The 13,931-nt window shown below is 41.9% G+C and overlaps 1 protein-coding gene across 3 annotated transcripts in view; it reads right to left on the bottom strand.

Annotated features, from left to right (window-relative positions):
• The window catches only part of sgms1a (sphingomyelin synthase 1a), a 67,001-nt gene that overhangs the window by 16,388 nt on the left and 36,682 nt on the right, over positions 1-13,931 (bottom strand). For all 3 annotated transcript variants that reach the window (XM_061911794.1, XM_061911795.1, XM_061911796.1), the window contains 3 exons: positions 7,637-8,421; positions 7,441-7,558; positions 1,743-1,896 (listed from right to left, as the gene is read on the bottom strand). In XM_061911794.1, coding sequence (XP_061767778.1) covers positions 1,743-1,896; positions 7,441-7,558; positions 7,637-8,253 — 889 coding nt within the window. In that variant the 5' untranslated portion in view covers positions 8,254-8,421. The remainder of the gene's footprint in view (positions 1-1,742; positions 1,897-7,440; positions 7,559-7,636; positions 8,422-13,931) is intronic.

The following is a 13,931-nucleotide window of genomic DNA, read 5'->3' on the forward strand; positions in this document are numbered from 1 at the left end:
CGGATGTCCCGCCTGGGTCCTTAGCATCCTTAATCTGCACCATGCCTTCATTGTTTTAGTTCACATTGTTGATCCCAAATACTTAAAAACAGGTACCAAGAGGTACTAAATGTTGGTTTTGATAATATGACCCCTCTAAAAATGATCTGTAAAACTTCATCTATGCACTATTTCCACCAAAGAACAACGTCACATGTTACGTAGACCACAAGCAAGTGGTTTCAAATGTGCAACAAAAATATAGATAAAAGGAAGTTAAGAAAACAGCACACAATTTTTGGTAAAAGCTGACCTTGTTAATAAATGTGCTGACGTTGTGCAACAGAGCATAGAGGCCAAAAACACTAAAGTTAACCGAGTAACAACCTGCTTCCACAGCTGCAAAGCTGTTAAAGGGGAACATTATCACAATTTCAAAAGGGTTAAAAACAATAAAAATCAGTTCCCAGTGGCTTGTTGTATTTTTTGAATTTTTTTTTCAAAATTTTACCGGTCCCTGAATATCCCTAAAAAAAAAGCTTTAAAGTGCTTGATTTCCGCTATTTGCGATGCGACGATCCATTTCCCTGTGACGTCACACAGTGCTGCCAATGTAAACAAACGACGGCGAATACCACAGCAAGATATAGCGACATTAGCTCGGATTTCAGCGACTTAAGCGATTCAACAGATTACGCATGTATTGAAACGGATGGTTTGAGTATGAAAGTATTGAAGAAGAAACTGAAGCTATTGAACGAATAGCTATTGACGCTATTCATAGCCATAGCATGGCCGAATAGCTGCGTTAGCATCGCCGGTAAAATGTGCGGACCAAACAATCAGGACTTTCGCATCTTTTGACACTGGAGCAACTTAAATCCTTCGATTGGTAAGTGTTTGTTTTTGCATTAAATGTGGGTGGAAGGAAACGTAATATAGTTTCAAATGTCTGCAGGTTATTCATACATCTCTGTGCCATGTCTGCTTTAGCACCGCTGGTAAATAGCATGGTAGCGTCGATTTGCGTAGCATGTTAGCATCGATTAGCTGGCAGTCACACCGCAACCAAATATGTCTGATTAGCACATAAGTCAACATCAACAAAACTCACCTTTGTGATTTAGTTGACTTTATCGTTGCAAATGCATCTGCAGGTTATCCATACATCTCTGTGCCATGTCTGTCATCGCCGGTAAAATGTGGAGACACTTTGGCACATTCAATGGGGGTCTGGCGGCAGACACTTTGGCATCTTTGGGCCAGTGGTGCAACTTGAATCCCTCCCTGTTAGTGTTGTTACACCCTCCGACAACACACCCACGAGGCATGATGTCTCCGAAGTTCCAAAAAATAGTCGAAAAAAAGGAAAATAACAGAGCTGAGACCCGGTGTTTGTAATGTGTTGAAAATGAAAATGGCGGCTGTATTACCTTGGAGATGTCACGTTCTGACGTCATCGCAAAAAGAGTGATAAACAGAAAGGCGTTTAATTCACCAAAATTCACCCATTTAGAGTTCGGAAATCGGTTAAAAAAATATATGGTCTTTTTTCTGCAGCATCAAGGTATATATTGACACTTACATAGGTCTGCTGATAATGTTCCCCTTTAACGGTTAAGAAATATGTGCAGTCAGCTTCCGGTCTGTCTTCATGATACAGTTTTGAGAAGTGTTATTTCAGTCATTAAATTAGTAAACACCAACACACACACACTGCAGTATCAGTTCCACAATGTTGTAGCAGACGAGGCCCAACTCACACTCCTTGATGAAGAGGTATGTCAGCGTCAGCATGACGGTGTGGCCGCTGTACAGGTAGTCTCCACACATGGTGTGGGAGCCTGTGATGGAGAGGCCGCCGCCGGCGATCATCTTCATGACTCTTCTAATGTGCGCCTCCCAGTCACCCAGAAGCTGAAAGCAACACAAGCACACCACTTACAGCATTCTCTTTGGAGGCAAAGTGTGGGAAATGAAGGATGCGGGGATGCCACTGGCTGCCCTTGGGCCAAACCAGGCTCATAAGGAGAATCAGACTAACATGCATAGTTTCTTAAGCCTTAACAATTGTTTTTTTGCAGCAGGATCCTAAACAGAAAGGGAAATTTAAAAATATCAGCCTTTTTGGTGGAAGGCATTTCAAAGATGCTTTGGAAGGCATTTTCTACAAAGAAATTATCTAAAAATGCAAGAAAACTTACAAATATTTTTTATTCATTACATGCTATAAACCTAGGCTGTCAAACTCAAATACAGAGTGGGACAAAATGTAAAAGTGAACAAAGCCGCGGGCCAAGGTTGAGCAAATTAACCTTTTAATAAAGATTTAAAAACGTTTTGCATTGAATATTGAACAAGCAAGGCTTATATAACTAGATAGTGACATGCAAAATCCAGTATCAATAATAATAATAATTCAAAAATATCAACGGCACATCAAATAAAATTTGAATAAAAATTGAATGCCTCTTTTCTATTTGCAGCTTTCTGAGGTAAATATCAAAATAAACTTTTTCCACAGGCTAATAACACATTTGAAAATAAAATAACAATAGTGAATGATTCAAACATTCAAGCCTTCAAGTAGCAAGAGAAAGTGCATGAATAAAACCTTCATTACTGCTCATTTTGCTACACTTATTTGCTTGAACACTGAATATGGAACAAGCAACGCTTATAGAACTTAATAGTGCAAAATCAACTTTCAAAAAACAAACGAAAAAACATCAATGGTGTATTAAATAAAATTTTAGTACTCCACCTTCCGCCCGATTGTAGCTGAGATAGGCACCAGCGCCCCCCGCGACCCCAAAGGGAATAAGCGGTAGGAAATGGATGGATTGATACAAAATTTAACGCCTCCTTTCTATTTGCAGCCTTCTGAGGTCATCGACATCATCTTTTCATCATTTATTTGTATTCCTTTCCTGAAAATGCATGTATACAAGCCACGTACAATTGACACTTTCATTGTTTTTTTTAAATTTCTATTTCTTATACATTTCCATGATCAGAACGGAGCAGATGGAAGAATACTATTCTTATATTTGTCTGCCCCCTTTTTAAAACACAAATTATTTTAGATGTTAATATCAACATTAACATTTTCCAAAGGCTAATAATTTTGAAAATAAAATAACAATGAAGTGGGCGGGGTTGGGGGGTTGGGGGGGTGGGGGCGCTAGTGGGTAGGGGGGTATATATTGCAGCATCCAGGAAGAGTTAGTGCTTCAAGGGAGTCTGGGTATTTGTTCTGTTGTGTTTATGTTGTGTTGCAGTGCGGATGTTCTACCGAAATGTGTTTGTCATTCTTGTTTAGTACCAAGTTCCCAGTGTGGTGCATATTTGTAACAGTGTTAAAGTTGCTTATATGGCCACTCTCAGTGTAAACTGTATGGCTGTTGACCAAGTATGGATGGCATTCACTTGTGTGTGTGTGTGTGTGTGTGTGTGTGTGTGTGTGTGTGTGTGTGTGTGTGTGTGTGTGTGTGTGTGTGTGTGTGTGTGTGTGTGTGTGTGTGTGTGTGTGTGTATGTGTGTGTGTGTGTGTGTGTGTATGTAAAAGCCGCATATATCATGTGACTGGCCCGGCACGCTGTTGGTATGGTGGAAAAGTGGACGTGACGACAGGTTTTAGCGAACACTAAAAGCAGTGCCATTAAGGCACGCCCCCATTATTGTCGTCCGGGTGGAATTCGGGAGAGTGGTTGCCCCGGGAGATTTTGGGGAGGGGCACTGAACTTCAGGAGTCTCCTAGGAAAATCAGGAGGGTTGTCAAGTATGAGTATGAGTGGTGAATGCAGTGTGACAGCGGCACCACCACTTTATAATACCGGGGGGCCAGCTCTAATGTTTATTTGATGTTGCCTCAAGGGCCAAATTAAATTACACGGCGAGAGTTTGACACCAATGCTATAAACTGAAACCTCAATTGTTATAATCATCAATAGTTTTTATTTGTGTTGAGGAAATAACTTCCCCATATCAACACAAGCCATTCCAAAAAGTACAAAATACCTTATTATTCGGGATTTAAGGCGCACTTAAAATCCTTTAATGTTCTCAAAACTCGATAGTGCGACTTAGAACTCGGTGGGCCTAATGTACGGAATCATTTGGGTTGTGCTTACCGACCTCGAAACTATTTTATTTGGTACATGGTGAAATGATAAGTGTGACCAGTAGAGGGCAATCACACATAAGAGATACGTGTAGACTGCAATATGACTCAAGTAAACAACACCAACATTTCATATGTTCCATTAAAATGACAGAACATTACACACGGCACTCAAAAATCCATCAAAATGTTTTAGTAGGACTTTGGTAAGCTATGAAGCTGCACCGCTTGATGGATTGTACTGTGCTTCAACATTAGCATGGTGTGTGTATAAGGTAAGATAAGTTTTATTTGGCAATATTATGCAAAAGCAATTTTTCGTACTTTCTGGTCTGTATTTGGAATCCGCATAAGTCCTGAAAATTTGCACAAATCCGCCTTTGTAGTCAATAAGCTTCTTCTTTTTCTCGCTCTTCTTGTTATGGGACATTCATCTTCCACTGTTGCCATTTATGATATAAAGTAGTGTAAAGTTCTTACTTACATCTGTCAGTAAACTCACCATGAAAGCGCTAAAAACTACCGGTGTAGTGAGTTTACATTATTCACCCAAGGAACTTTAGTTATTAGAGAGTTCTGGTCGGACAGTTTTTCACGGGACACATTTCCGCCGTTGTTGTTGCACTGGTGAGCCACGGATGAGGAGATGTTGCTCCGTTATTGGTTGAAGTAAAGTCTGAATGTCATTAAAACAGTTAGCTCTGTCTTTTGACGCTTCTTCCACTCCCGTCCTTGCACGCTACACCGCTATAACAAAGATGACAGGAAGAAGACGCCGTCGAAGGTGAGCCACGTAAATGAGACCGCCCACAAAACGGCGAATCCTGAAGCGACTGTCAGAAAGCGGCTTGAAGATGTGTAAAACATCATCTCTGCAACATTTTGACCAAAGAACTACCATTACATGTTATGTAAACCACAAGGAAGTCTTTTACATTTAGAAAAAAAATATATACATATGATTCCGGTGTGGCTTTTGTATGAAAATAGATCTAACATGACCCGCTCATCGGCAGGGCACTTTATAATCCGGTGCGCCGGGAAATACGGTGAATATGTCATTAGGTTGATGTTTTGTCTGGTTTGAGAAAATCTCCTCACTCCATCGCTAAAGGCCATTTCATAAATACATGAGATATGACGGTTATTGAATAGAGTTTTATTTGTCGTTGTAACAGAGAACTGGTTCAAAGAACAACGAAATTGGAGAATTTAAATAGGCTATGTTTGTTAACAAATATTGTCAAAGTAAAAGCTGTAATATTTTGTTGAACTAGTGAGTAATTGGTAAAGTCATGGATGTAAGATTGCATTCCTGGTATCTGCTACAAGTTTGTTTAATTCCAACATGGAGGACCCTAAGATTGCAGTCATAGTATCTGCTACAAGTTTGTTTAATCCCAACATGGAGGACGCTAGGACCCAGGGCACCAGGTTGGAAACCTACTCAAAGCAGCCACCCAGTACAACATTACACATGTCGTCTTACTACACTCATGATTACACAGTCACAAGCTACGTGTAACTAAGCTATGTAGCTTCATTACATTTTCTAGTAGCTTGGCGGTGGCTTATCTACTTTTGTAACGTGTAGCTTTTCCTGTAGCATGGCTACTTTTAGACCCATGTAGCTTGTAGCTTACGTTAAAGCTACAAGCTACAAAGAGAGAGAAAATGCGAATCCAGGCTAACAAAAAATATTTTGAGAAATTATAGCTTGGTTGGTAGAAATGAGGGTTGCAGGTTTGATCCTTGCTTCCGCCATCCTAGTCACTGCCGTTGTGTCCTTAGGCAAGACACTTAAAACCACACTGGTTTAAATGTAACTCAGATATTGGGTTTCACTATGTAAAAGCACTTTGAGTCACTAGAGAAAAGCGCTATACAAATATAATTCACTTCACTTCACAATGATCATTCACACACCTGCACAGACCGTAAAGTGGCCGGGAGCTAGTGGGCAGCCTAGGACAGAGTTGGATCTCTTTGTTGCTTTGTTGGGTCTGCGCTGCAGAGGCCACCACGCTGTATTTGTTGTTTCTTCTGTTTTTTGTCTATACACGGTGCAATCGTATATGCGCAATGTCTATCATTTATTGCTCACTTTGTGTTACAATATTTATGTATAAATTATCACACAACTTTTATGCTTAAGGGCCGTTGCTATAGTTATTGTCAATTGTGCTGAAGTGGTACTTTTCTTTGTTAAAAGTGAAAGTTAAAGTACCAATGTTTGTCAGACACACACACTAGATGTGGCGAAATTATTCTCTGCATTTGACCCATCACCCTCGATCACCCCCTGGGAGGTGAGGGGAGCAATGAGCAGCAGCAGTGGCCGCGCCCGGGAATCATTTTTGGTGATTTAATCCCCAATTTCAACCCTTGATGCTGAGTGCCAAGCAGGGAGGTAATGGCTCCCATTTTTATAGTCTTTGGTATGACTTGGCCAGGGTTTGAACTCACAACCTACCGATCTCAGGGCGGACACTCAAAACACTCGGCCACCGAGTTTTGTTTGTGCAAAGCTGGCAATCCAAAAGATTGCAAGCCAGTCTGGTATCGTTGTTTGTGTCCAGGAACGGCCTGCTGACTGCCAAGGCCGAACACCGCCGGGACGCAGACAGCGCAGAGGCGAGGCGATATCACCAGCGTCAACACCATGGATTTACCATGAATTGATTAACGTGGACCCCTACCTAAACAAGTTGAAAAACTTATTGGGGTGTTACCATTTAGTGGTCAATTGTGCGGAATATGTACTGTACTGTGCAATTTACTAATAAAAGTTTCAATCAATCAATCAAAACACATTTGCATTTTTTGTGTCTAACTGGAGTTGTCGACATTACCCCCCTTCCCTCAGCGACAGCTTCAGTGATGTAAACGGGGACCTCCCCCAAATAAATAGAGGAAGCACGCGGGGTTGACTTTTACAACATAGTTTGGATCTGTAACAAGAATACAGCCCCAAAACACGTGAGCCAAATTGAACTCTGTCTCTGCGTGATTCCTTGCTTCTCGACTGTTTGATAGATGTCATCGGTGTTTGGACCTGACACTTTGTTTTTGTTTTGTTGTTTTACTTTTGTAGCTGTACGTAGAAACGGCATCACTGAAGTGGCAGCCGGTTGCATCGGCTCTGTGCTCTTTTTAATGTTTACATGCTTTTTGTTCCTTAATGTTTCCCTTTTGTTGAATGCCTTATTTTATGTTGTATAACTGCACTGCAACCACATAATTTCCCCATTGTGGGATAAATCAAATCCATCCTAGCGCTTCACTACTTAGCAATATTAAAACGCAGTCGAACAGTCCCGATGTGGTGTGCGTCTTACCTTTGGAGAGCATTTGAAGTGCATCCCGGGAACAGGCAGAGTGGTGATGTACATTGTAATACACCGGTACAAATACAGCGTACCCACAATGAAGAAGAACCGCCTGCCTATGATTGACCTGGAAATAATGAAAAAACAGTGGAAGTCAATGCATGCAGAGAGAAAAGTAGCTCAAAGAGGGAAGTGTGAACCAGACCTGTGCTTGAGGAGAGCCCACTGTATGAGCCACAGCGCCACCAGCAGCATGCCGTTGATCTCGCAGATAGAGAAGGCCCACTCTATGCGGTCGAACAGGTCGAAGAACTTATCAGGAAGCGGCGGGGTGTGCTCTTTCGGCGGCACTCTCTCGTGGACCACCGATATCACGATGGTGGTGGTGACGAAGCACACCACCGCGTAGACAAACGCCACGCCCGTCTTTCCCCACTCGGGCGGGAAGGAGGAGCGCGAGGTTTCCATGGGCGGGATGGGGATGTGCACCATCTCCACCCTGCAGTCCTTGGAGTGCACCGTGCCATTCCTCAAGGGCGTGCCCGTGCCGTTGGGCAGCCCGCAGGCGTGGCCGTTGGCGTGGCCGTTTTTGTGCGCCTCTATGTGGGTCTCGATCCGCAGCGTCTCCAGCCGCTCCAGCAGCTGCTGACCCCCGTCCGAGGACACCAGGAGGAGCGGCGGCGTCTGGAAGTGCGCCCGCGTGAGCCGCAGCAGGCCGGCGCCATCCGTTTGGCGCAGGGTGTCGATGTACTCCGGCATGCCCTCTTTGCTCAGCCAGTCGGCGACGTCCTCGGCCGACCACGCCGCCACCTTCTTCATCATAAAGAGAGAGGAGGAGCACGGGGTCTTAAACAGCTGTGTTAAGACCACACCGGCTTTGGCACATGGCGTTCATGGGGCATTGAACAGGGGGCGCCCGGGGAGGGGGAACCCCTCGGCTCCAACGGGAAGTCCCTTGTGGGCTCTTCTTCCACCTCAAATACTGCACACCTGTGGAAGCAAACACATGCAGAAAGAATGGAATCACTGCAGAACAGCACTGGACAGAAATATTCTACAAACCCTGTTTCCATATGAGTTGGGAAATTGTGTTAGATGTAAATATAAACAGAATACAATGATTTGCAAATCCTTTTCAACCCATATTCAGTTGAATATACTAATAATAATAAAATAATGGATTAGATTTATATCGCGCTTTTCTATTGTTAGATACTCAAAGCGCTCACAGAGAAGTGGGAAGCCATCATTCATTCACACGATGGTGGTGGTAAGCTACATTAGTAGCCACAGCTGCCCTGGGGTAGACTGACGGAAGCGAGGCTGCCAATTTGCACCTACGGCCGCTCCGACCACCACCTATCATTCATTCATCATTCATTCACCAGTGTGAGCGGCACTGGGGGCAAGGGGGAAGTGTCCTGCCCAAGGACACAAAGGCAGCGATTTGAATGTCAACAGGTGGGAAGCGAACCTGCAACCCTCAGGTTTCTGGCACGGCCGCTCTACCCACTACGCCATGCCGCCCCTACTACAAAGACAACATATTTCATGTTCAAACTGATAATGATTTTTTTTTTTGGCAAATAATAATTAACTTTAGAATTTGATGCCAGCAACACGTGACAAAGAAGTTGGGAAAGGTGGCAAAAAATACTGATAAAGTTGAGGAATGCTCATCAAATACTTATATGGAACATCCCACAGGTGTGCAGGCTAATTGGGAACAGGTGGGTGCCATGATTGGCTATAAAAACAGCGTCCCCAAAAATGTTCGGTCTTTCATAAGAAAGGATGGGGCGAGGTACACCCCTTTGTCCACAACTGCGTGAGCAAATAGTCAAACAGTTCAAGAACAACCTTTCTCAAAGTGACATTGCAAGAAATTTAGGGATTTCAACATCTACGCTCCATAATATCATCAAAAGGTTCAGAGAATCTGGAGAAATCACTCCACGTAAGCGGCATGGCCGGAAACCAACATTGAATGACCGTGACCTTCCATCCCTCAGACAGCACTGTATCAAAAACCGACATCAATCTCTAAAGGATATCACCACATGGGCTCGGGAACACTTCAGAAAACCACTGTTACTAATTACAGTTGGTCGCTACATCTGTAAGTGCAAGTTAAAGCTCTACCATGCAAAGCGAAAGCCATTCATCAACAACATCCAGAAAGGCTGCCAGCTTCTCTGGGCCCGAGATCATCTAAGATGGACTGATGCAAAGTGGAAAAGTGTTCTGTGGTCTGACGAGTCCACATTTCAAATTGTTTTTGGAAATATTCGACATCGTGTCATCCGGACCAAAGGAGAAGGGAACCATCCAGACTGTTATCCACGCAAAGTTGAAAAGCCAGCATGTGTGATGGTATGGGGGTGTATTAGTGGCCAAGGCATGGGTAACTTACACATCTGTGAAGGCACCATTAATGCTGAAAGGTACATACAGGTTTTGGAACAACATATGCTGCCATCTTAGCACCGTCTTTTTCATGGACGCCCCTGCTTATTTCAGTAAGACCATGCCAAGCCACATTCAGCACGTGTTACAACAGCGTGGCTTCGTAAAAAAAGAGTGCGGGTACTTTCCTGGCCCGCCTGCAGTCCAGACCTGTCTCCCATGGAAAATGTGTGGAGCATTATGAAGTGTAAAATACGACAGCGGAGACCCCGGACTGTTGAAGGACTGAAGCTCTACATAAAACAAGAATGGGAAAAAATTCCACTTTCAAAGCTTCAACAATTATTTTCTTCAGTTCCCAAACATTTATTGAGTGTTGTTAAAAGAAAAGGTGATGTAACACATCGGTGAACATGCCCTTTCCCAACTACTTTGGCACGTCTTGCAGCCATGAAATTCTAAGTTAATTATTTATTATTTGCAAAGAAAAAAATTTGGTATATGAGTTTCAACTAGGGATGTCCCGATCCAGTTTTTTGCACTTCCGATCCGATACCAATATTGTTTTTGCACTTCCGATCCGACTCTGGCCTATCCGAGCATGTATTAAAGTTTAAAGTTATTTAGCCTACTTAGTTGTCAGATTCATGCTGGAAAGGATTTTAGTACTCTTGATAACAACTAGCCAGCTGAATTAGATGAGTTTGAATAATACACAATAGTTGGTATTCAAGAATAAACACAAAATATCAAAAATTATACAGAAATGGCATCATTAAACAGTAAAAAAGTTAACAGTATAAAGTGCAAATAATGCTGTAAACATTATTAAAAAAAGCAAAACACAAACAACCTGAGTGGGATAAAATGTCTATAACTCAGTATCAATACTTGCTCTTGAACAAGTGTAAACTTTAGAAAAAAAATAAATATATATCAACACACTCCCTTCAATTGTTTGCACCAGTCAGGTGGGGGGGGCAAACAATTGAAGTCCAAGCATAATGGGGAGATTCTTTCTAACAATGACGAGCACTTCAAGATGCTCAGGTGTCAGCCTGCTCCTGTCTTCATCTAACAGTGCTAAAAAGCCTCTCACTCGCAAAAGTCATTAAAATGTCTTACAACTTTACCACCACGCTTGACTTTATTGTGGCATGTTTTACACTCCACCTCTTCATCTTTTTTGTTTTGTAGGGTAAAATAATCCCACACAGCTGACATTTTTACCGTAACTTTTAATTCACACGGTTGGAACACAGACTTGAGGATGTTTTGAAGGTGTGCTAGAAAATGCGGAACAGAGTGTAGGGAGCAGCAGAAGAGTGGAATGTATTATTTAAATCGGTGCGTTGGAAAACATGAACCGGAGTTTTTTTTTAAAAACTGGATCTAGATCGGCATTTTCCCATGCCTGGCCGATACGCATTTTTTAGCAAATATCGGCGGCCGATCCGATCCAAATATCGGATCGGGAGAACCCTAGTTTTGAACATCAAATATGTTGTCTTTGTATCGGATTCAACTGAATATGGCTTGAAAAGGATTTGCACATCATTGTATTCTGTTTATATTTACATCTAACACAATTTCCCAACTCATATGAAAACAGGGATTGTAATAATAAAGACCAGTTTATTTCCAATCTATTACTTTGATCATTGATGTACAACAACGTGATTCTTACACAACTCAAGACATTTGCTGCAAAGTCAACAAAAACAGTTCTGGTGGCTGCACTTGCCACAGATACGGTACGTTCTGCTATTTGGATTATTTTACACCCGTGACACATTGCAAAACAGCAAGTAGAAGTCAACAAGCATCTTGATGTAGATTACAGTGGAGGGAAAAGAACTAACTGTGAAGCAATTATGTCGGTGTGTTAAAATGCTACAATTAAACTAAGGCAGAAGGTGACTAAAGGCTACTTAGGTTATGGCTGAAAGAGATTAAAAAGGAACCCTAAATTGAATATTCTGGGGGGGGAAAAAGGCCTCTTAAGTCCCACAGAACAGGACTTTAAAGCCAATTACTTTGTTTTGTTTTTTTTTAAACTATTAATTTGTTATAGGGCTGGGCGATATGGCCTTTTTTTAATGTCTTGATATTTTTAAGCCATATCACGATACAGCATATATATCTGCATATTTTGCCTTAGCCTTGAATGAACACTTGATGCATATAATGACAGCAGTATGATGATTCTATGTGTCTACATTCAAACATTCTTCTTCATACTGCATTCATATATGCTACTTTTAAACTTTCATGCAGAGAGGGAAATCACAACCAAAAGTGTATTTATTAAACAGTTATTAAGCAATGGCAAAAAACATTCATGTCATTTCAAAACAAAGTGCAAGATTGTCAGAGACATTTTAAAACAAGCTATTAGTGCACTTTTGTGCATGATGTCACTAAGATGACATATCAAAACAACACTTTTTGTACAGAACACCACAACAATAGTTTAAAACAAATCAAGTGCGCTTTTGTGCATGATGTCACACAAGATATTTCAATAACTGTCAAATAAAAATGAGCTGCATAATAGGAAATCAAATAGTGTATGTCCTTCGCTATGTGGTAGGTTCCTGCGGACGTTATCTCCTTTTGTTGTTGACTATTTTTTTTCAAATGGTGTTGATGTGGAAATGTTTGCCTCGGTATTTTGATGGTGTGGGCGTGTGGCACCGAACAGAGATGTTGACATGCAGACTTTCAAGCACTCTTCATTCTCTAGCAGGTGACTTTTGAAATGATGCTACATATTAGCAGTGATGCTACTTTTTGTAGCAACACTTTTTCCCCACACTTGACAAATTACGTTTGTCTGTTCGACATATTCCCATCCACTCTTCCCTCACTGGTGAACAAGACCCTGAGGTACTTTAACTCCTCCACTTGGGTCAGGGTCTCCTCCCCAACCCAGAGAAGGCCCTCCACCCTTTTGCGGGCAGGAAGCATGGACACGGACTTGGAGGTGCTGATTCCCATCCCAGTCGCTTCACACTCGGCTGCGAACCGACTCCGAACCTCATTCAATGTGTTTTCTTTAGTTATTGTCATGACTATTTACATTGTCGATTGTCACTGAAGGCATCAAAACTATGAATGAACACATGTGGAGTTATGTACTTGACCAAAGAAGGTGAAATCACTGAAAACATGTTTTATATTCTATCCATCCATCATTTTCGACCGCTTGTCCCTTTTTGGGGTCGCTGGAGCTTATCTCAGCTGCATTCGGGCGGTTAGACGGGGTACACCCTGGACAAGTCGCCACCTCATCGCAGGGCCAACACAGATTGACAGACAACATGTCTCTGTTTAATTCCTTGCTTCTGGTCTGTTTATAATGTAGTTTCTTCAAAATACTTACAAAATAATAACTGCTTTGCACACTTTTGGCATTCTCTTGATGAGCTTTAAGAGGTAGTCTCCTGTAATAGTTTTCACTTCGCAGGTGTGCTTGAAGCTCATGGAGAGAATGCTAAGAATTTGCAAAGCAGTAATCAGAGCAAAGGGTGGCTATTTTGAAGAAACTAGAATACAAAACATGTTTACAGTTATTTCACCCTTTTTTTGGGGTAAGTACATAACTCCACATGGCAGTAATGACTGCTTTCAGAGGGACAATTTTTTAAATTAATTTACATTATGCATGCAGGTAATAACCTGGGAATAATCATGACTAATCTCAATGCATATGCATTTGATTTTTTTGATTTTTTTTATGTATCATTTGCTTTGAAATAAAAAAAATATGTTAAAGTACCAATGATTGTCTCACACACACATTAGGTGGTGAATTGTATCCTCTGCATTTGACACCTCCCCTTGATCACCCCCTGGGAGGTGAGAGGAGCAGTGAGCAGCAGCGGTAGCCGCGCCCGGGAATCATTTTTGGTCATTTAACCCCCAATCTCAAACCTTAATGGTGAATGCTAAGCAGGGAGGTAACGGCTCCCATTTTTATAGTCTTTGGTATGACTCGGCCGGGTTTGAACTCACAACCTACCAGTCTCAGGGCGGACACTCTAACCACTAGTCCACTATGTTTGTATCTCACAAAAATAGTTTTGTAAAAC

Source organism: Nerophis ophidion, linkage group LG09, assembly GCF_033978795.1.
Source record: "Nerophis ophidion isolate RoL-2023_Sa linkage group LG09, RoL_Noph_v1.0, whole genome shotgun sequence".
Classification (NCBI taxonomy): domain Eukaryota; kingdom Metazoa; phylum Chordata; class Actinopteri; order Syngnathiformes; family Syngnathidae; genus Nerophis; species Nerophis ophidion.